The sequence below is a fragment of the Muscardinus avellanarius genome, assembly GCF_963383645.1.
Source record: "Muscardinus avellanarius genome assembly, chromosome: 3".
Classification (NCBI taxonomy): domain Eukaryota; kingdom Metazoa; phylum Chordata; class Mammalia; order Rodentia; family Gliridae; genus Muscardinus; species Muscardinus avellanarius.
In genome coordinates, this window is record NC_137788.1 from 147071366 (window position 1) to 147093998 (window position 22633).

The window sequence follows — 22633 nt, forward strand, 5'->3', positions numbered from 1 at the left end:
AGCTGATCAGGCATGGTGGCACATGCTTGTAATCCCAGTACTTGAGAGGCCGAGACAGGAGGATCATGGTTTCACAGCCAGCTTCAGCTACTTAGTGAGGCCCCTCGCAACTTAGTGAGACCCTGATTCAAAATAAAGAATAAAAAATAGGGCTGGTGGTGTAGCTTGGAGGTAGAATGCCCCTGGGTTCCATCCCCAGTACCACATCATCATCATCATCATCATCTTCTTCTTCTTCTTCTTCTTCTTCTTCTTCTTCTTCTTCTTCTTCTTCTTCTTCTTCTTCTTCTTCTTCATCATCATCATCATCATCATGAAATCCTCAGCTGAACTCTATGTGTCATAATTCTGGAGATGAAGGTGTTTAATCACTCTCTTGTCAGTGTTCTCCCTGATACGGAGCCTCTGAAAAGCCAGTGAGGGATCAAATTGTTAGCTTTATTCCTGGTAGCCCAGTAACTCAGGCCCATGGGCTGGGTTCTGGAATCAACATGAGACATCCCCCTTCCCAGTGAAGCCAGCTGGGCCAGCAGAGGCTGAGCTAACAGGGCTCACCCTGCAGTTACACCCTGAGAAGCTGGGGAATGTCTACATTCCTTGCCAGGGAGAGAGCCTGCCGAGACTATCAGGAACCAAGAGGCTTCCTGTGCTGCCCAGCCAGGCCTGTAACACGTTAACCCATCCAAAAGAGAAGCCTGGCTCTGCATAGCTCCGGCCAGCTCACCAAGCAGAGCGGTCAGTTTTCCCTCCCGTTTGTGTGAGCAGACATGTGGACTTGCCCAGAGGGAGAGGCTCCCTTCATGTGGGTCCTGCCAGTTTTTCTCTTGTGACAAAGGAATGCCAAGACAACTTAGCTCAGTCTCTAAGCAAGCAACCAGATTCCATTGTAGTTTTAACTCAGATTAAATGGGGAATCTGTTTCCACAGACCAATTCTTCTACTTTTGATTGCTTGGTTCCTCATGGGAACAATATCTTATGGTGATGAATTTTTAGCAACCTCTTATCTAGGTAAATACCCTTAAGAGGTGGCACATGTTAGCCAGGTGTGATGGCACACACCTATAATCCCAGTACTTGGGAGGCTGAGACAGGAGGATCTCAGGTTCAAGGCCAGCCTCAGCAACTTTAGCAAGACTCTTAGCAACCTAGCAAGATAATTTCAAAACAAAAAAATAAACAGGGCTGGAGGTGTAGCTCAGAGGTAGAATGCCCTGGCTTTAGCCCCAATTCCCCCCTTCCAAAAAAAATACATATAAACCATAGCAACACTTTAAGGGCACTTTATAGCTCAGACCAAAGAACATCCCAGAAGCTGGCTATATGAAGAAGGAGTGTTTTGCTGGGAACACAGTCGGTTCCCATGTTCAGAGGGTTCTGGTAGCAGCTGGACGGCCACGTGAGGCAGCTGTGTGGTGGCTCTGCTGACCTGGAGGGTCATTCCTCACTGTGTGACTGTGAGCCCAGCAAAGCAGGACACTGTGTGTTTCTTCATGAGCAAGGAACCAGATTAGGAAAAGTAGCCTATGCTCCTTTATTTTATTTTATTTTTTTACAGTACTGGCGTGGAACCCAGGGGCATTCTACCTCCAAGCTACAGCCCTAGCCCTATGTTTTCCTTTTTTTTTTTTTTTTTTTTTTTTTTTTTTTTTTTTCTGGTGGTACTAGGGTTCCTGGAAGCCCCTCTACCTCCGGGCTACACTCCCAGACCTATTTTATACTTTTTTATTTTTGGAAATAGGGTCTCTTAAGCCAGCACGTCTGGCTTCGAACCTGCGTGATCCTCCTATCTCCGCCTCCCAAGCGTGGGGATTACAAGTGTGCGCCACCACGCCCGGCCTTGTTTTTCTTATTTTTGAAACAGGGTCTCACAAAGTTGTAGAGGGCCTCACTAAGTAGCCCAGGCTGGCTGTGAACCTGTGATCCTCCTGTCTCAGCCTCCCAAGTGCTGGGATTGCAAGTATGTGCTACCATACCTGGCTCCTCTATGCTCCCTTAAATAAACAAGATGTAGGGTTGTTTTTTTTTTTTTTTTTTTTTTTTTTTTTTTGGTGGTACTGGGGGTGGAACCCAGAGGCTTTCTACTTCCGGGCTATACTCCCAGACCTTTTTAATATTTTATTTGGAGACAGGACAGGGTCTCACTAAGTTGCTGAGAGCCTCACTAAGTAGCTGAGGCTGGCTTCGAACCCGTGTGATCCTCCTGTCTCAGCCTCCCAAGAGCAGGGATTACAAGCGTGCACCACCACGCCCAGCAAAAAAGAACTCTTAATTTGTTATAGTATCATAACCTTAATATTTATTTAGAAATCTATCTATAAGTACTGGGGATTAAACCCAGAGGCATTGTATCTCAGAGCTACACCCCCATCCTGATTTTATTTCTTATTTGGAAATAGTCTCCCCAAGTTGATGAGCCTCACTACTTTCTGACACTGTCCTCGAGGCATGTGCACTAGGCCTGGCTTAGAAATTTGTAATTACCCCAAAGTAGAGAAAAGAATAAAGAACTCCCATATATACATATCAGTATTTTTCAGTATTTTTAACCTTTTGTCATTCTTGCTTCATCTGTCCCCATCGTAGGTGTGTGTGTGTGTGTGTGTGTGTGTGTGTGTGTGTGTAGTGGAACCTAGGGGCTTTTCTACCTCCCAACTATACCCAGACCTATTTTATACTTTATTTGGAAACAGGGTCTCACTAAGTTGCTGAGAGCCTCACTCAGTAGCTGAGGCTGGCTTGGAACCTGTGCGATCCTCCTGTCTCAGCCTCCCAAGTGCGGGGGATTACAGTGTGTGCCCCTACGCCCAACTTAGTTTTTTTTTTTTTTAATCTAAATTACAGATAACACCTAAACTGGGTGAAATGTCTCAACAAGCTTAATCACAGTGGTGAGTCTATGTGATTCAGAATGCAGCAGGACTAGAAGGAGGGGAGCAGGGCAGGCGCCCCACAACTGTCTCCTGAGCCCATCTCCTGAGGCAGTCATGTGGCTCCTCTCCTGCTGGACCCTTTGGGTCTCCAGGACACTGTCCTGCTTAGCCAGTCTCCAGGTCCAGGTCCTTATGCCCCGTCCTCCCCATCTCAGCTCAAGCCTTGGCTTCTCACAAACATTTCTCCTTCCACAGTCCTGTCCATCCCTGCAGGAAGCACATCAGTTGCCTCTGCAGGGCAGTGGCACAGATTTCTCCCATCATCAAGTCAGCATCAGAGTTAAGAGGGGCCTTCACTCAACCCTGGCAAGGAGGTGGTGCTGAAACCTTGTGCTTCTGGTGGGGGGCAGCACACCCTGGGAAGGCAGTGGGGTGCCTGTGGAGGCCGGGTCAGTCCATATGCTGTGCACAGCATCCCTGTGTCCCCGAGGAGCCAAAGTTAACGTTCCTCATTTTATTATAGAAAACAGTCCCCGCCACCCCGGGGTGGGGTAGTGAGGGGGGCCTGTTGCCCCGTGTGGCTCCTTAACTTTGGCTGGTGGGTGAAGACTGCAAAGCCGTTCTGGATGAGCAGGCTTTCCAGAGGCAGCTGATGTGCTTCCGGAGAGGGAATAGTAGAAAGAATAGAATAAGATCTCACATAGCCATCCCAGTTTTAATAATTATCACCATTTTTCTGCTGGTGCATACATGTGTTTGGGGGGGGGCTGGGGATTGAACTCAAGGGCTTTCTACCTCTGAGTTATACCTTTACTGTTATGTGTGTGGCACTGAGGATTGAACCCAGGGGCATTCACTTCTGAGATACACACCCAGCCCTATTTGGTTTTTTATTTTATTTATTTATTTATTTTTGTGGTACTGGGGATGGAACCCAGGGGCATTCTATCTCTGAGCTACACCCCCATCCCTATTTTTTTATTCTTTATTTTGAAATAGGGTCTCACTGAATTGCAAAGGGCCTCACTAAGTAGTAGCTGAGGCTGGCTGCGAACTGTGATCCTCCTATCTCAGCCTCCCACATTCTGGGATTACAAGCTTGTGCCATCTTGCCTGGCTTGGTTTTTTATTTTAAAACAGGATCTCACTAAATTGCAAAGGGCCTCCCAGAGTTGCTGAGGCTGGCTGAGAACCTGTGATCCTCCTGTTTCAGTTTCTCAAGTACTGGGATTAGCAGCATGTGCCACCACATCTGGCTTTTTATTCTTTTTTTAAAATTTATTTTTATTTATTTATTTTCGCATCACTGGGGGTGGGACCCAGGAGTATTCTACTTCTGAATTACACCCCCAGCCCTATTTTTTATTCTTTATTTTGAAACAAAGTCTCACTAAGTTGTAGAGGGCCTCACTAAGTAGCTGAGGCTGGCTTTGAACCTGTGTTCCTCCTGTCTCAGCCTCCCAAGTACTGGGATTACAGGTGTGCTCTACCACACCGGGCTCTTAACTCCTTTTTGTGTCTCACAGCAGGAATCTTGGCCTTGTAGAGAAGATTGGGTCCCAAATTTGGTTGCTCAAACAAAGGCAGTTCCTCTTTGTTAAAGAACAAAACAAAACAACTCTCCTCCCCCCAAATCACCCTACCCATCCAGGTGGTTTGGGGCTCTGAGGGTCTAATTGCCCCTGTAAGGGTGGGCAGGTCTTTCTGGCTTTCTTCCCTTGTCTTGAGAACTGAAAGGTGCTGACTGTGGCTGGGATGAGCCTCCTGCTTGGTTCCCAAGAGAGGCACGGTTGTTTTCTGGTAACATTTGCCCTTTTTAAAAGAATGAGACCATAACTATAGCCTACATATAAATAAAAAGCCCCCTGAAGGAACCTTCTTTAATTCCTAACCTTAAGTCTTTACTTTTCCCTAACAGACATTTCTTCCATATTCAGGGCCAGAAGAATCAAACACTATTCCGGGCAAGCTGGGTCGTCCTGTGGAGCTCAGCGATGAGTTTAAATGTGACCTCAGAGCCTGGCATTAACTCACCCTACCGAGTGAAATTCACACCAGCCTCCTGTCCTGTTAGGCAGGTGGGAAGCAGGTGTGGACCTGCACGTATAGAGAAATTTGGGATGACGGGTAGCATTTTAAGTCTAGAGGAGGGAGAAACAGGCTTTAGCCAACAGTGTTGGGACTTTGGGCAACCTTTTAGGAACTGTTAAGTTAGATGTCTACTCTAGCTGAGACTGTGGAGCCCGATATCCAGCTGTGAATGTGCTGTCAATTCTACAGTATCATCAAATATCATAGAACTGGGCTATTTTCTTTTCTTTGAACCTTAGGTCTTCAGGAGATTTACAAGAACATAGTAAAAATTTAATGGGAAAAAATTTTTTATGTGTGTGGTGGTAGGGATTTACCTAACCCTGGGCCTCGTAAATCCAAAAGCATGTGCTCTACACTCGTAGGTCTGTGGGAAAATCCTGCCTGCCTGCCTGGAACTGGGGATGGACCCCAGGGATATTCTACCTCTGAGCTATACCCCAGCCCTATTTTTCTTATTCTTTATTTTGAAACAGAGTCTCACTAAGTTGCAAAGGGCCTCACTAAGTAGCTGAGGCTGTCCTTGAACCAAGATCTTCCTGTTTCAGCCTCCCAAAAGCTGGGATTATAAGCATGTGCCACCATGCCCGGCTCTTTCTTTATTTTTTATAGCACTAGGAATTGAACCTTTGTATGTGCTGGGCAAGTGTCCTACCACTGAACTCTATCCCTAGTCTGGAAAAATTCTCAATAAAGCCTTTTTTTTTTCTTTTTGCTTCTGCATACATCAGCAAAATAAACTTAAAATCTCAAAAATTGGTTTCTGTAGGCAAAGTGGCAAGGTGACGAGAACACGGAGTGAAGCGCAGGGAGTCAAAGTTCAGGTGGTGGTTGTTGTTTTTCAGAACTGGGGCTGGACCCCAGGGGCATTCCACCTCTGAGCTACACCCCCAGTCCCAATTTTTAATTCTTTATTTTGAAACAGGGTTTCACTGAGTAGCTGAGGCTGGCCACAAACCTGCGGTCCTCCTGTAACTACTGGGATTACAAGCATGCGCCACCACTTCTGGCTTCTGAGTTCAAGTTTCTAGGTTACTACAAATAGCCAAGCGGCTGGGAGGAAAAAAATCACTCTCCTCCGGATCTGCTTTCTCATCTGTAGAAGGAAAGAATAGAAGTGGGTTCTCTGTGGCCAGGTGTCCTTCTTCCTTTGATAAGCAGCTCGCTCTGATGAGCCAGGAGCACCAGTTCCCTGCTTTCCCTGCCCCCGCTCACCTGTTTCTTGGGCTCCATCATGGGCAAGGCTCCCTTCGCAGTGCTCCCTCTAGAGTCCCATCTGCTTCCGTTGTTCAGAGGCTTTCTTTGCCTCCTGGCTCACTGCTGAGGTCGAAGTTGCCACATAAATGACCTCCTGGTTCAAACCTCATCGCTAAAATAAAGGGGACATCACATAAAGCAGGTCATCTGTAATGCCAAGCTTATGCTGACACATTTCAGAATTAACAGTGGTATTCAGTTGCTGTTGCAGGAGTTCTGTCAATTTTTTCTTGATCTCTAGACATGATTTTTTTTTTTTTTTTTTTTTTGCGGGTTTGGGGATGGAACCCAGGGGCATTTGACCTCCGAGCTACACCCCCTGCCCAATTTTTTATTCTTTATTTTGAAACAGGGTCTCACTGAGTTGCAGGGGGCCTCACTAAGTAGCTTAGGCTGTCCGCAAACCGTGATCCTCCGTTCTCAGCCTCCCAAATGCTGGGATGACAAGCGTGTGCCACCATGCCCAGCTCTGGACATGATAATTTTGATAAATGAAGATACTTAGAGTTATATAGAATTATATCTGTTTGACAGTATTGATTGGGCACCCATTTGTACATACGCTGAGGTTATGGATCAGACTTTTTAAATGAACATTTATAGGCTTAATCCTGGTCTTGTGCATTTTGTGTGTGTAATTTTTTTTAAAGGGTTGAGTCTTGCTATGTTGCCCAGGATGACTTCAAACTCCTGGCTCACGATCCTCCTGCCTCAGCCTCCTAGTAGACAGGACTATGAGCATCACTGTTTCCATCGTATACGTGTGCACACACACATACACAACACACTTTTTTTTTTTTTTGTACTGGGGATGGAACCCAGGGACATTCTACTTCCAAGCTACACCCCCAGCCCTATTTTTATTCTTTATTTTGAAACCAAGTTTCACTGAGTTGCAGAGGGCCTCACTAAGTAGCTGAAGCTGTTGGCAAATCGTGATCCTCCTGTCTCAGCCTCCTGAATGCTGGGATTATAAGCCCGTGCCACCACACCCTGCTCACACCACACTTTTTTAACCCCTAGTACTGGAGTTCAAACCCAAAATCTTGTGCATGGTAGGCAAACTAATATACTTGTATTTTAATTATCCAAACTTACTTTTGTGGTACTTAGGATTGAATCCATGGGTGTTCTACCACTGAGCTACATCCTTAGCCCTTTTTATTTTTTATTTTGAGACAGGGTATTGCTAAATTGCCAAGCCTGGCTTTGAACCTTCAATCCTTCTGTCTTAGCCTTCTGAATTTCTGGGATTACAGGCATATATGCCACTGTGTCCAGTACTATATATTTTTAAAACTCAGCAGAGCATCCTATATGCAAGAAAGTTATTTAGTCATCCAATTAGCACTTAGAAATTCATATTTCACTTGAAGGTATGTGTGAATCACATTTCCTTTTAAAATAACTTTGCATAGAAATAGTTTCTTTGGGGGGAGAGTACTGGGGAGTGAACCCAGGGACATTTTACCTCTGAGCTACATCCCCAGCCCTATTATTATTATTATTATTATTTTGAAACTGGGTCTCTAGGTTGCTGCAAGTTTTGCAAAGTTGCTGAGGCTAGCCTCAAACCTGTGCTCCTCCTGTCTCAGCCTTCAAAGTACTGGGATTACAGGTGTGTACCACCACACTTAGCTTAGAAATACAATTTTAAACCAGAATTGATTTTTTTTTGTTCCACTGTAGAAAAAAATGTGCTTTGTTTGTTCACACAGAAAGAGTATTCTTAAGCATTTATGCCTTTAAGGTCCCATTGGTAAGTCAATAGTGTCTAAATTAGAACAGGTAATCTTCCATATAGGAATGGTGAGGAAATCAGCTGCAACTTTCCGTTCTTCTGCCTGGTCTTCGCTTTCAGAGGTGATGTGAAACATAGATGGTCGCTTACACACAGGAAGCCTCGCCGGGATCGAGGTATCTTGGTGATGTGCTCTCAGAGAATGGTTCTTCTGTATTCGCTCTAGATTTGTCTGGAAATCCACAGTTATGCTTCTTTCAGAAGAGCACATGACCCATTTCATTTTAAAAAGATTTCTACCCTCAGGATTAGCTGAGCCACCCTAATACCTGCAAACCTGGATTCATGTGCTGTCTACATGGACATATTTTTCAGAAATGTTCAGGTGCCTGCAGTCCTGTAGCACAGGGGAGCCTGAGACTGGGCTTCTGCACCCTGACATCTAGTTCCCACAGTACTTGAGCCACTTGGGTGTGCGTCCTTCCTCCATAGCTCACCCACGGAAACAAAGGCAGAACTAGCACACCCTAGATCTACCTACCCTCCTGCCTGCCTCACGAGCTCCATGATGCTGGCATTTGGACTGTGCTCTATCCCTGCTCTCCCTTTCCTCAGATTTAGTGATTTGGGCTCAGATTCCACCTTTTCCCTGCCTTGGGTTGCCACCTAATCACTTTTCTATGCTTAACCCTAGAAGTTAAGTCACCATGTGAGGAGAGCCCAGTAGGCCAGGCGTGACTGTCCAGATGGCTGTGTGAGCCTCCTGTGCTGACCTGCAGGGTCAGGCTGTTGACCCAGCATTGTCTCAGGCTGCCACTGACTGTGTGGTGCCACATCCTTCCAGCTTTCTAGTGACCTGGAGCCCACGTTAAGACCCATGCTGGCCCCAGGCCTTGAGGAGATTGCTGGGCCTCCCACTCCTCTGTGTATTTCACAATAAAAACTACCAAGCCATCCAAAAACAAACAAAAAGCCAAGGAAATCCAGCTGAATTCTGATTTCTCCCACAGCGAATGCTTGGAACATTACTGGAAATTCTCTCAAATGGACTCCTGTCCTCAAGTTGCCTCTGCCGTGCTGGTTTCCTAAGAGGTGCTTGGTTGGCTTCGGGCGGTCTGGAGTTGCATCCCAGAACCCGGTGGAGAAGGTTTTGTATATGGAGGTGCCGAGGCCTTCCTTCTTCATCAGGCTTCTGGGTTTCAGCTTCTGAGATGGATAGTGCTTTTCAGAGCCTGAACCCAAGGCTCTCCTAGAAGTGGGTAGGTACCAATTTGTAGGACCTTTGGACTCTCTGCCCCTGTGGCCCTTCAGGAAAACGAGACTCTTCATCCCAGTGCATCTAGTCATCACTGTAGCTGGGTTCGCCACAGTAACAACCAGCCTCAAAACTGGAACTCTGAACAAGCGTCTATGTTTCACTCACATGTCGATGTCTTCAGGGCACCTATTGAAGCTCCTCGCTATCTTCTTCTACAATTGAGGCTGAAGGAGCATTTCCTATTTGGCAGAAGGAAAGGGGCATGGAGTTTTTGTTTGAACAAGATGCACATCATGGGCTGGGGACATAGCTCAGTGTGGGCTTGCCTGGCATGTGTGAGCCTATGTTCCATTCCCAGTACAGTACAGTAAAAAGAAAAATGATGTACATCACCTCTGATGACAAGCCGCTGGCCATAGGGTCCACTGTGTTAGTCAACTTTCCATTGCTGTGACACAATACTGAGCAAAACAACTTAAAGGAGAAAAGGTTTATTTCAGAGCACAGTTTCAGAGATTTCAGTTCATGGTCACGCAGTTCCCTGGATTCTGGGCCTGTAGTGAGGCAGAGCATCGTGGTGTGGGGAGATGGCAGCTAGGGGAAGAAAGTGAGAGGAACAGGGGAGGTGGGGAGGGCCAAGGACAAGACACAGTCCCCAAGAGCACCCCCAGCAACCTCTCCAACCTCAGCTTCTACCACCTCTCAGTCATTCTGATGAAGAGTCCATCAGTGCAGTGAGGTCAGAGGCCTCATGACCCAGTCACTTCCTGAAAGTTTCACTTCTATCTAGGCACTTCGGCAAGACAGGAGGATCACAGGTTCCAGGCCAGCCTCAGCAACTTTGCGAGACCTGTTCCCAAACAGAGGATAGCTCGGAGGTAGAATACCCCTGGGTTCAAGCCCCATTACCATACATACACAAAAAAGTCCTACCTCTATAAACACTGCTGCTTTTTTTTTTTTTTTTTTTTTTTTGGCAGCACCACATGGGACCCAGGGGCATTCTACCTCTGAGTTACACCCCCAGCCCTGTTTTATTCTTTATTTTGAAACAAGGTTTCACTGAGTTGCAAAGAGCCTCACTAAGTAGCTGAGGCTGTCCTCTGACCACAATCCCGCAATCCTCCTGTCTCTGCCTCCCAAATGCTGGGATTATAAGCATGCGCCACCACTCCTGGCTGGGGTCAGTCTTTTTAATGCATGAGTCTTTGGGGGATACCCCAGATCTAAACGAGAACACCCACTTAAGAGGGTGAGACAGGAGGATCATAGGTTCAAGGCAAGCCTCAACAACTTAGCAAAACTCTCAACAATCTAGCAAGACCCTGTTTAAAAATGAAAATAGTTGAAGGATCTGGAGTATAGCTCAGAGGTAGAATGCCTGTGAGGTCATCCTCTAGTAACCCCCCCACAATGTTTGTATTTTGGCTAATCACATTTCTGATAGTAAAATACACTACATTGGGAGGATGAGACAGGATGATCATAGGTTTGTGGCCAGCCTCAGCAACTTCATAAGGCTTTCAGCAGAGTGTTTCTAAATGAGAAATAAAATCAGGCTGGTAGTGTAGCTTGGAGGTAGAATGCTTCTGCTTTCAATCCCCAGTGCCAAAAAAATAAAAAATAAAAATAAATAAAATTAACAAGACACGGTGGCGCACACTTGTAATCCTAGTACTTGGGAGGTTGAGACAGGAGGTTCACAAGCTTAAGGCCAGCCTCAGCTACTTAGGCCCTCCACAACTTAGTAAGACCCTGTTTCAAAATAAAGAATAATGCTGGGCATGATGGTACAAATTTGTAATCCCAGTACTTGGGAGCCTGAGACAGGAGGATCATAGGTTTGAAGCCAGCCTCAGCAGCTTAGTGAGGCTTTCAGCAACTTAGACCCTGTTTCCAAATAAAATATGAAATAGGTCGGCCCCTGGGTTCCATCACCAGGACCACACACACACACACACACACACACACACACACACACACACACAAAAGGAGAAGAAAGAAGAAGGAGGAGGAGGAGGAGGAGGAGGAGGAGGAGGAGGAGGAGGAGGAGGAGGAGGAAGAGGAATAATAGGTCTGGGGGTGTAGCTCAGAGGTAAAATGCCCCTGGGTTCAATCCTCAGTACTGCAAGAAAAATTAAACAAACAAACAAAAAAAAATAGGGATGGAAGACGGGTGTGGTGGCGCACGCTTGTAATTCCTGCTCTTGGGAGGCTGAGACGGGAGGGAGGATCGCACAGCTTTGAAGCCAGCCTCAGCTACTTAGTAAGGCTCTCAGCAACTTAGTGAGACCCTGTTTCCAAATAAAATATAAAATAGGTCTGGGAGTATAGCCCGGAGGTAGAAAGCCTCTGGGTTCCACCCCCAGTACCACACACACACAAAAAAAAAAAAAGTCTGGAAGTTAGGTGTGGTGGCACACACTTGTAATCCCAGAATTTGGGAGGTGGAGGCTAGAGGATCACAGTTCGCATACAACCTCAGCTACTTAGTGAGGCCCTTTGAAACTCATTGAGACCCTGTTTCAAAAACTAAAGACTAAAAAATAGAACTGGAGGTATAGCTTGGAGGTAGAATGCCCTGGGTTCCATCCCCAGTACCACCAAAAAAAAAAAAAAAATCTGGCTGGGTATGTAGCTTGGAGATACAATGCTCCTAGGTTCAATCCCCAGTACCACACACACACACAAAAAAAATGATTTTGAAGTCAAAGATCTGTACCTTTATCATATTTTAGAATTTTAAATATTTTATTTTGAAAGAATGTCAAACTTTGCAAGAATAGAATAATTTTGTGTATACTCTTCGATTAAATTTGCTCACATTTTACCCCATGCCTTTCTCTTTTCTTAAGGTATGTGCATATACGTGTTGTGCCTCTTAGGAAGAAGGAATTCTTTTATATAATAACCACCCTATAGTGATAAAATACTGGAAGTTATAAATTAATAGGTGTGTCATCTACCCTACAAATTTTATTCAGAATTTCCCAGCTATGTCTATGTCTCCCTAATCTCTTTCAATCCAGAATCTTTTTTTTTTTTTTGGTGGTGGTACTGGGGATTGAACCCAGGGCCATTCTACCTCCAAGGTACACCTCAGCCCTGTTTTTTATTCTTTATTTTCAAATAGGGTCTCACAATTTGAGAGGGCCTCACTAAGTTGCTGAGGCTAGATGAGAACCTGCCATCCTTTGTCTCAGCCTCTCATGTACTGGATTACAAGCATGTGCCACCACACCCAACAGCTAACTATTTTATATATGATCCAATTTGCCTGAAAGAAGATCTGTTTAAAATGCGAAGTATGTGAGCTGATGGAATGTTAATTTGCTTCATCTAGTAATTACCCAATGTATACATATATCAAAACATCACATTGTGCACTGTAGATATACACTTGTGTGTGTGTGTGTGTGTGTGGTACTAGGGGGTGGAACTCAGAGGCTTTCAACCTCTGGGCTACACCCCCAGCCCTATTTTATACTTTATTTGGAAACAGGGTCTCACGAAGTTGCTGAGAGCCTCACTAAGTAGCTGAGGCTGGCTTCGAACCTGTGCGATCCTCCTGTCTCAGCCTCCCAAGTGCAGGGATTGCAAGCGTGCACCACCACACCCGGCAATATGCACTATTTTTATTTGCCATGTTACCATAATAAAACTGGGGATGGTAGAGAAATAAAATCTATTTTTAGCACACATATATTACATATTGATGTATATTTATTGCCCTGATGTGTGATATTTGGTGGCCCAGGCTAGAATTATATCTTTGATAATAAGGTTGCCCTTTATGATACAGTTTCAGAAATGTCAAGAAATATACTACAGGCATTGATTCACAAAGAATTTTTGAGCCAGGCATAGTGGGACATACCTCTAATCCCAGTACCTGAAAGGCTGAGTCAAGAGGATTGTAGGTTTGAGGACAGCCTCAACAAATAGTGAATGAACTCTCATCAACCTAGCGAGACCTTATTTCAAAATAAAAATAAAATAGGGCTGGAATATAGCTCAAAGATAGAATGCCCCAGGGTTCAATCCCCAGTATCCACCCACCCCCACAGACACACACACACACACACACACACACACACACACACACACACAAAAAAAAAAACTACAAAGGACTTTTGATTTGTTAACCATGAATTTATCTTGAGTGTGTTTATACTTTCATTTGTAGCCTTTGGGAAACAGTGAACTGCATGTGATCTATTGTATTTAAGCAGTGTCTCTTTTTTCCTCATTAACTCAAGTATTGCCAACTTAAATGTCAACATAATAAGTCAGTTAAGGCCGGGCGTGGTGGCGCACGCTTGTAATTTTGGGCTTGGGAGGCAGAGACAGGAGGATCGCGCAGGTTCGAAGCCAGCTGCGCTGGCTTAAGAGACCCTGTTTCCAAATAAAAAGTATAAAATAGGTCTGGGAGTGTAGCCCGTGGGAGTGTAGCCCGGAGGTAGAAGGGCTTCCAGGAACCCCAGTACCACCAAAAATAAAAAATAAAAATAAAAATAATAAGTCAGTTAAGTGATCTGGGTATAAGTCTTTATCCTTTTCTGTGTGGTTTGAGAGATTGAACTCAGGTTGTTTTTTATTCTCTATTTTATTTATTTCTGCTCTGATTTTAATTATTTTCTGCCAGGCGTGGTGGCGCAGGCTTGTAATCCCCGTGCTTGGGAGGCAGAGACAGGAGGATCGCGCAGGTTCAAAGCCAGCCATGCGCGCTGGCTTAGGAGACCCTGTTTCCAAATAAAAAATGTAAAAATAGGTCTGGGAGTGTAGCCCGGAGGTAGAAGGGCTTCCAGGAACCCCAGTACCACCAAAAAAAATAAAAAAATAAATAAAATAATTATTTTCTGCCTTCTGCTGGCTTTGGAATTAAACTGTTGCTGTTTTTCTAAGTCCTTAAGATGTGTCATTAGGTGGTTTACTTGACACCTCTCTTTTTCTTTTTCTTTTTCTTTCTTTTTTTTTTTTTTTTTTAGTGGTACTGGGGATGGAACCCTTCTACCTCCAGGCTGCACTCCCAGGCCTATTTTATATTTTTATTTGGAAACAGGGTCTCTTAAACCAGCGAGGCTGGCTTCGAACCTGCGCGATCCTCCTGTCTCTGCCTCCCAAGTGCGGGGATTACAAGCGTGCCCACCACGCCCGGCCTCTCTGTTTTTCTTATGTGGGCACTCAGTGCTGTTAACTTTCCTCTTAAAACTGCTTTCAAAGTATCCCATAGATATTGGAATGTTTTGTCTCTATTTTCATTTAATTCCAGGAATTTCTCTATTTCTCCCCTTATTTCTGATCTTACCCACTCCTCATTCAATAGTGTATCATACAAAATCCATGTATTTGAATAGTTTCTTTTGGTCTTCCTGTTGTTGATTTCTACTTTTATTTCATTGTTATCTGAAAAGATGCAGGGAATTACATTAAATCTTTTGAATTTGCTGGTGCTTGCTTTGTGGCCCAGGGTGTGGTGTATTTTGGAGAAGGTTCCATGGGCTTCTGAGATTAATGATATTCTGCTGTTCCTGATTGAAATATTCAGAATATATGTCTATTAGGTCCATTTGGCCTATAGTTTTCTTTAGTTCTGAAGAGTCTTTACTCATGTTTTGCCTTGAAGATTGATCTAGTGGCATGAGTTGTGTCTTGAAGTCTACTGATATTACTGTATTTGGGTCTATTTGAGATCTGATATCCTGAAGGGTTTGTTTTACAAATGGACATGAACATTTACTCTCTTTATATCTTCATGCTGAATTGTTCCTTTGAGTAAAAGGAAGTGCCCTGCTTTGTTTCTTCTGATATGTTTTAGCATAAAGTCTGTTTTAATGGATATTAACATTTCTACCCCTCCTCGTTTCTGGTCTTCATTAGCAATGATATATATTTTTTTATCCTTTCACTTTTAGTCTGAATATCTTTGGCCGTAAGGTGAGTTTATTGCAAGCAGCATATATTTGGATTATGTATTTTAATCCACATTGCCAGTCTATGTTTTTTTTTTTTTTTTTGGTGGTACTGGGGTAGAACCCAGAGGCTTTCTACTTCAGGGCTATACTCCCACACCTATTTTATACTTTATTTGGAAACACTGTCTCACTAAGTAGCTGAGGCTGGCTTCGAACCTCTGTGATCCTCCTATCTCAGCCTCCCAAGCGCGGGGATTACAAGCGTGTGCCACCACGCCTGGCTGTCTATGTCTTTTTAATTAGTGAGTTAAGCCCTTTAATGTTCAGTGTTATTATTGAAGCATGGTTTTTGTTTCCTGACATTTTGTGTTCTATATTCTGTTTAATGTTATTTCTTCTTTGCTTAGTTGCCCTGCTGATTGAATTCATCTATTCTCTGATTCTGAAATTTGCTTCATTTTTCTTCTTCATGAGTTATTTATTTAAATTTTCTCTAGTGCTGGCTTAGTATTCATAAATTTTTAAAGATTCTGCTAATCTTGAAACACTGGCAGCGAACCTGCACAATCTTCCTGTCTCAGCCTCCCAAATACTGCGATACAAGTGTGCACCACCACGCCCGGCTCTATTTTTTTTCTGTTAACACACCAAAACTGTTGTGTGCATGTGTGTACATGTGACTATGGATTGGACCCAGGGCTGCTCTATCACTAAGCTACATCCCCACATCTTTTTTTTTTTTTTTTGGTGTGTGTGTGTGTGTGTGTGTGTGTGTGTGTGTGTGTTACTGGGAATGGGACCCAGGGGCCTTCTACCTCCAGGCTACACTCTCAGACCTATTTTATATTTTATTTGGAAACAGGGTCTCTTAAGCCAGCTGAGGCTGGCTTAGAACCTGCGTGATCCTTCTGTCTCAGCCTCCCAAGTGCAGGGATTAACAAGCGTGTGCCACCACGCCCGGCTACCCACATCTTTTTATTGTTTGTTTTGAGACAGGGTCTCTTTAAGTTGCCCAGGCTGTCCTTAAACTTGTGATCCTCCTGCTTCAGCTTTGTGAGTAGCTAGGATTAGAACAGGCATGAGCTACCATGCCCAGCTAGAACTATTTTCATTTTTTGTACTGGAGGTTGAACCCAGGGGCTTTCTACCTCTGAGTTGTGCCCTCAGCCCTGTTTTACTTTTTATTTTGAGATAGAGTCTAATTAAGTTACTGAGGCTTTCACAAAGTTGCTGGGGATCATTCTATAATTATGTAGAAATAGAGCCACTTGCTACATTATTTTATTTACCTTGACCGAAGCATACTAATATATCATAGTAAACTTACAAACTCCGCCTTTTCATCTGTCACTGTGGGTTGCTGTTCTTGAGGGGTGGTAGCTTCATGGCCAGAGGCCAACTCCTTCACTTTTCTCTGCAGCCATCCTTTCATCAAGCTGATAATGTTCGAGGAACCCGCCATCATGGGCTGGTGGAGAGGCCAGCCAGGAACCGCTTCCACCCACTGCACCGGAGGCCCGGGGACAAGCCAGCACGGCAGATATCCTTTTTCACTGTCTGAGGGGTGTGTATGTCTTGAAATGTTTGAAAGGTTTTCAGGATTTGTCTTCCCTGTGGTTCTCCTGTGACCTCAGAGTCTTCATTTAGCTGAGGAATGGAGGCTGTAAAAGTAGATTGGTTGGAAACCAGGAACATCTCCACACCACCCTCTGGGGCTGTGGCAGGTGTTTACGAAGGCGCCGATGAAGGCCGCCTTAATGCAAAAACTGAGCATGAGCAACTTGAGATTTGGCCCCATTGCCAGCGTCGGCATTATTCTCTTCAGAAATTGGCAAAGTCAGAGGTAAGCCTGATTCTTAATCAAGTTAGAGAGGTTTGTCCCACTCACAAAAATGAATAGATGGATTTATGACATTTGTATTTTGGTTGACCTGCTGACCAGCTTTTGGTACTTAAGAAAGAACCTGCATATGAGTTTCTACTTACAGACTTTCGAACTTGATAAATGACAAAATATAAACTTGCTGTTTGGGGGAATTCTGATACAGTGATGTGTACTTGTCACCGAGCTCTGTTGCTAAGCAGCAACACAGGAAGGAGCTGGTGAGTTGGACCCAGTCTTCCCAACCAGTGCTCAGGGTGCAGGGCCCTGGGGTGCCATGCGTGACCAGCCAGCGCTGAGGACGTGGCAGCAAGCCAGGAGGGGCTTGTCTTCCTTCACTCTGCTCGGCACACGCGTCTCCCTGCAGGGAGCTGATTCCTAGCAGAGAGGGAAGAGCTGGCTGTAGAAGCCTAGACACCAGGAAGTGGGGGAGGGCACGCATGTTGACCGAGCCCCTGCCCCTGCTCGGCGCTGTGCTGGGCAAGTGTGATGTCACTTAGCCCTCACAACGCAGTGGGTCATTGAGTTTTTAACCTCACTTCCCATGAGAACGTGGAGTGCCAGAGTGACTGACTTGCCAGGATCCCACTGCTGTGGCTGGAGCCCGGGGGCCCACGCTCCTGCCCTCCCTGCCCCGCGTTTGCTCACTGGGTAGCAGGGGGGCCTGCGGCAGAGACCCTGTGGGAGTCGTGGGCACACAGAGAGATCCCCCACTTTCTTGTTCTTGATTCTCTCAGTCTTTAATTTGTTTGGGAGGGTGAGGACTCCAGGGAACCTTGTTTTCTCTCCCCCCCAGACACTGCATTTGGTCCACAGGACCGCCCTGACTCCTGGCTTTATACATCATGTGGCCATGAACAGGGGAAATGGACATGATGAATGCTTTTGAGAATTTCTTTCTGGAATGTGTGATTACTTTGACACACAATGCAAAAGGTAAAAGAGAATTAAGGCAGCTTAGCTGACTCACATGTGGGCAATCCAACCATTGTCCAGCTGCTTGGAATTTTCAAGGAAAAGACTGAGTGTCAGCCAGGTGTGGTAGCAGAGCTGTAATCCCAATACTTGGGAGGCTGAGACAGGAGAAGCCCAGGTTTGAGGACAACCTCGGCAATTTTAGCAAGATTAATCTCAACAATTAGTGAGAACTTGTTTCAAATTTTTTTTTGGTGGTACTGGGGATGGAATCCAGGGACTTTTCTACCTCCAGGCTATACTCCCAGACCTATTTCCTACTTTATTTGGAAACAGGGTCTCATTAAGTTGCTGAAAGCCTTACTAAGTAGCTGAGGCTGGCTTCGAACCTGCGCAATCCTCATGTCTCAGCCTCTCAAGCGCTGGGATTACAAGTGTGAGCCACCACACCCAGCTTGTTTCAAAATTTAAAAAGGATATTGGGTGTGTAGCCTAGAGGTAGAATGCCCCTGGGTTCAATCCTCAGTACCACCCCCGATAAAAAAAACCCTGTTACTTTGCTTGATTAATAGAACAGTATATCATATCTAATCTTTCAATTCCCTCTCTCTCTTGTTGGTGCTCTTTATGTATATGACATAATACTTTTTTTTTTTGCAGTACTGGAGACGGAACCCAGGGGCATTGTACCTCCAAGGTACACCCTCAGCCTTATCTTTTAGTCTTTTTATTGTTGAAACAAGGTCTCACTGGGTTGTGAAGGGCCTCACTAAGTAGCTGAGACTGTCTCCGGTCTCAGCCTTCTGAATGCTGGGATTACAAATGTGCACCACCATGCCCAGCTCACATTATACATTTTACTTTGTGTGTGTGTTGATCTCAGATACTTTTTGAAGCGAATGTGATCTCTCTTTCCCCATATATATATATTTTTTCACACATACACACATGCATACATAGCTTTATTACCTAAAGGAATCAAAGATGAGATTGAAAAAAAGAGGAGATTTTTTTTTTTTTTTAAGTGGTGCTGGGGATGGAACCCAGGGCATTCTACTGCAGAGCTACACCCCAGCCCTAGTTTTTATTCTTTATTTTGAAACAGGGTCTCACTAAGTTGCGGAGGGCCTCACTAAGAGGCTAAGGCTGGTCACAAACCTGCAATCCTCCTGTCTCAGCCTCCTGAATGTTGGAATTACAAGTGTTCGCCACCACACCCGGCTAAGGAGAATATTTATTCACTTAGAAACGACTCGTGACATTTCTTTGGAAGCCAACAGGAACTGTGTTAGAAGCAGTAGTCTGTGGAACAGTGGGCACATGGTCACCCCTGTTCTCCAGTGTCCTGTCTCATGGGCAAGGCCCTAGGGCTGAGCACAGTATGGCATCTGAGTGGTGTGAGCACACTGGGCAGGGGGTGGGGGCAGCACAAACCAGTCTTGCAGGAACAGAGGTGTCCTGGAGGAAGTGTGAGACTCAAAGGATAGGCCAGAAGTAAGGGATGCTAGTGACAGAGCCCCGTCTCAAGCACGGGGCAGTGATGAGTAAACATCGTCCCCGCCCTGTTGGGCCTACAGTCCTTTGGGAGATGACAGACTGCAAAGAGGCAGAAATAACGAAGGGAAGTGACTTCGGATGTTGAAGTACGTTGTAAGAGAGTGTGCAGAGCCAGGCGTGGTGGCGCACGCCTGTGATCCCAGTGCCGGGGATGCTGAGACAGAAGGATTGAAGGTTTGAGGCCAGCCTCAACAACGCAGCAAGACCTTCAGTAACCTAGCCAGACCCTGTTTCAAATTAAAAAAAAAAAAAAACAGGGCTGGGGGTGTAGCTTGGAAAATGCCCCTGATACCCACAAAAATATCCTCAGTACCACAAAAAATAGAGAAAGAGGAACTATGTTGTGTGTTGAGGCCACCCCATCTTTTTCTGGCAGTGTATCCTAGGAAATAACTTGATCCTATCTAGGAGTCAACTTATGGGAACATGAGCAAATCTCATCAGCTATTAAGGGAAGAAGCAAAACCAATTCAGTATACTGATGGAGTTATTCACTAGCCGGCATGAGCCTTGTCACTGTCCAGGAGTTCTCTCTTTCTGGGCTCCTCCAAAGCCCCTAATTTGGGGTCCTGGGACTGAACATTTTTAAATTTTTTTTTTTTTTTTACAGTACTGGGGATGGAACCCAAGGGTATTTTACCTCTGAGCTACACCCCCAGCCCCATTTTTTATTCTTTATTTTGAAACAGGGTCTCAATGAGTTGCAGAGGGCCTCATTAAGTAACTGAGGCTGGCTGTAAGCTGCAGTCCTCCTGTCTCAGCCTCCTAAATGCAGGGATAACAAGCATTCGCAACCACGCCCAGCTGGGACTGAACATTTGCTAATGCAAAAAAAGACTTATTCTATGGTTACCCGCTAGAGAAGAAATGAGTCTCTTTTGATTAGTCAGGGGACCATGAGCCCCAAGTGAAACATAAAAGTGGGATGATGGTTTTACATCAAATGTGTTAGTTGATTCAGGAGAACGTGGAGGGGGAACTGAAGCCTGTTTTTTCATGGATTGCATTATGTTGATTGTGAAATAATTCATTTAAATTATTTTTTTCATATTTGTGTATTGCCTTTTTAATGAATTTTATTATTTTAAAGTATGAAAATTGGTTTGAACATTTGTTGATACAGACAGATGTATTCAGAATTTTCAGTTGTGTTTTGTGTTGGTGTTATTTAAGGAGAGGCAGATTGGCTTAGATAAGGGTTTAATCCAGAGATACAGTGGTCCCAAATGAAACAAACTTTGAGGCTGAGCATGGTGGCATACACCTATAATCCTAGTACTTGGGAGAATGAGACAGGGCGATTGCAGGTTCAAGGACAGTCTCAGCAAATAGACTCATCAACTTAGTAAGAACATGTTTCAAAAAAGTAAAAATAAGCCAGGCATGGAGGCCCATGCTTGAATCTCAGCATTGGGGAGGCTGAGACTGGAGGATCGCAGTTCGAGGACAGCCTCAGCTACTACCTAGTGAGGCTCTTTGCAACTCAGTGAGACCCTGTTTCAAAATAAAGAATAAAAAATAAGGCTAGTGGTATAGCTCGGAGGTAGAATGCCCCTGAGTTCTATCCCCAGTACTACAATCAAGCAATCAATAAATAAATATAAAAATAAATGAAAAATAGGGCTGTAGGTGTGGTTCAGAGGTAGAATGCCTCTAGGTTTAATCCCAGTACCACACACACAGAAAAGAACATTGACCAACAAACAAATGCCCTCGTTTCATCCCAGAGTGGGCAGCACAACAGGAGGTCTCAGAAGAGATTCCTTCTGCAGTGGGCGGCCGCTGCAGAGAGGCTGGAGCTGTAGGCTGTGCTGCTGGCACGGCGGCTTTTACAAGCAACGGCTGGGGCCTGGCTAGAGGCCTGGGGAGCCAGCTCCGGCTAGAAATTCTTCCCCCTTTCTGCAGCTGTCTGCTCCTCCGGCCGCTCCTCAAGCCTCGCTTCTCCAGGGCAGCAGATGTGCTGCACCCCAGGTGCCATCTTGTTGAGTGTCTGTACTATTGCCATACATTTAAACAAATCGCATATTCTTTTTGTCCTATGGATAATGCATCGAGAAAGAAGAGGATACACGAGCGAATCATAGAAAATATCTTCTAAAGGAGATCTCCTTTTGAAAAGGAGAACAAATGTTTATAAAGTTTTCAAACAGAGTGGAGAGCTCACCAGTGTGAGTGGTACTGAAGAGAGACCTCAGACCTGCTGAGTTAGGATGGGCTCTCCTCTGAGTAGGTATCACAACAAGATGGAAAATTTAAAGCACAGATTTATAGGACACTTTTTTTTTTAAAATGCATCGTCTGAGCTGGGCATGGTGGTGCAAGCTTGTTATCCCAGTACTTGCAAGGCTGAGGCAGGAGGATTATTGGTTCACAGCCAGCCTCAGATACTTAGTGAGGCCCTCCGCAAATTAGTGAAACCCTGTTTCAAAATAAAATAAGGCTGGGGTGTCCCTTGGAGGTAAAATGTCCTCCTGGGTTTCATACCTAGTACCAAGAGGGAAAAAATGGTCACTAAAATTGAGAAACACCATGCTCCCTCTCCCCTCTTAGAACCTCACAGTACACACAGTACATGGTAGGACTCAAAAAAGCCCTGGAGTTAAGAAAATTATTATCTTTAACCCAGGGTTTTCAAATCCTATGTTATCACAAAATTCACTTTTTACCTATAACCCATATCATCTCAAAGGACAAGAAAACAGTAGTCTTTAGAGTTTTGTGGGGAAAATATTCTGACCATAAAATTCTTCATGTGACTTTTTTGCCACTCTCAGACTGAGAGAAACAGAAAGATACAGACTCAAAAATATCTCATTCAAGAACAATATAATCCCAGTACTTGGGAGGCTGAGACAGGAGGATCACAGGTTTGAGGCCAGTTTCAGCAAATCAGTGACACCCTGCCTTATCATAAAAAATAAAAAAGGATGGGAGTGTAGCTCAGAGGTAGAATGCTCCTCTGTTAAATTACCAATACAAATAAATAAATAAATAGGATTCCACTTGTATACCTCCCTTGAAGTTTGACTTCAAGATGTATTCTAAGCCAAGTGTGGTGGCGTATGCTTGTAATCCCAGTACTTGGGAGGCTGAGACAGAAAGAGCCCATGTTCAAGGCCAGCCTCAGCTGCTTAGTGAGGCCCTC

General features: G+C 44.8%; 1 protein-coding gene across 1 annotated transcript in view; it reads left to right on the plus strand.

Moving 5' to 3' along the window:
- Window positions 1–22633, plus strand: part of CRTC3 (CREB regulated transcription coactivator 3) — a gene marked incomplete at both ends in the record, with an annotated part of 116344 nt that overhangs the window by 45369 nt on the left and 48342 nt on the right. Inside the window, one exon of the mRNA XM_080691684.1 lies at window positions 16555–16674. Coding sequence (XP_080547810.1) covers window positions 16555–16674 — 120 coding nt within the window. The remainder of the gene's footprint in view (window positions 1–16554; window positions 16675–22633) is intronic.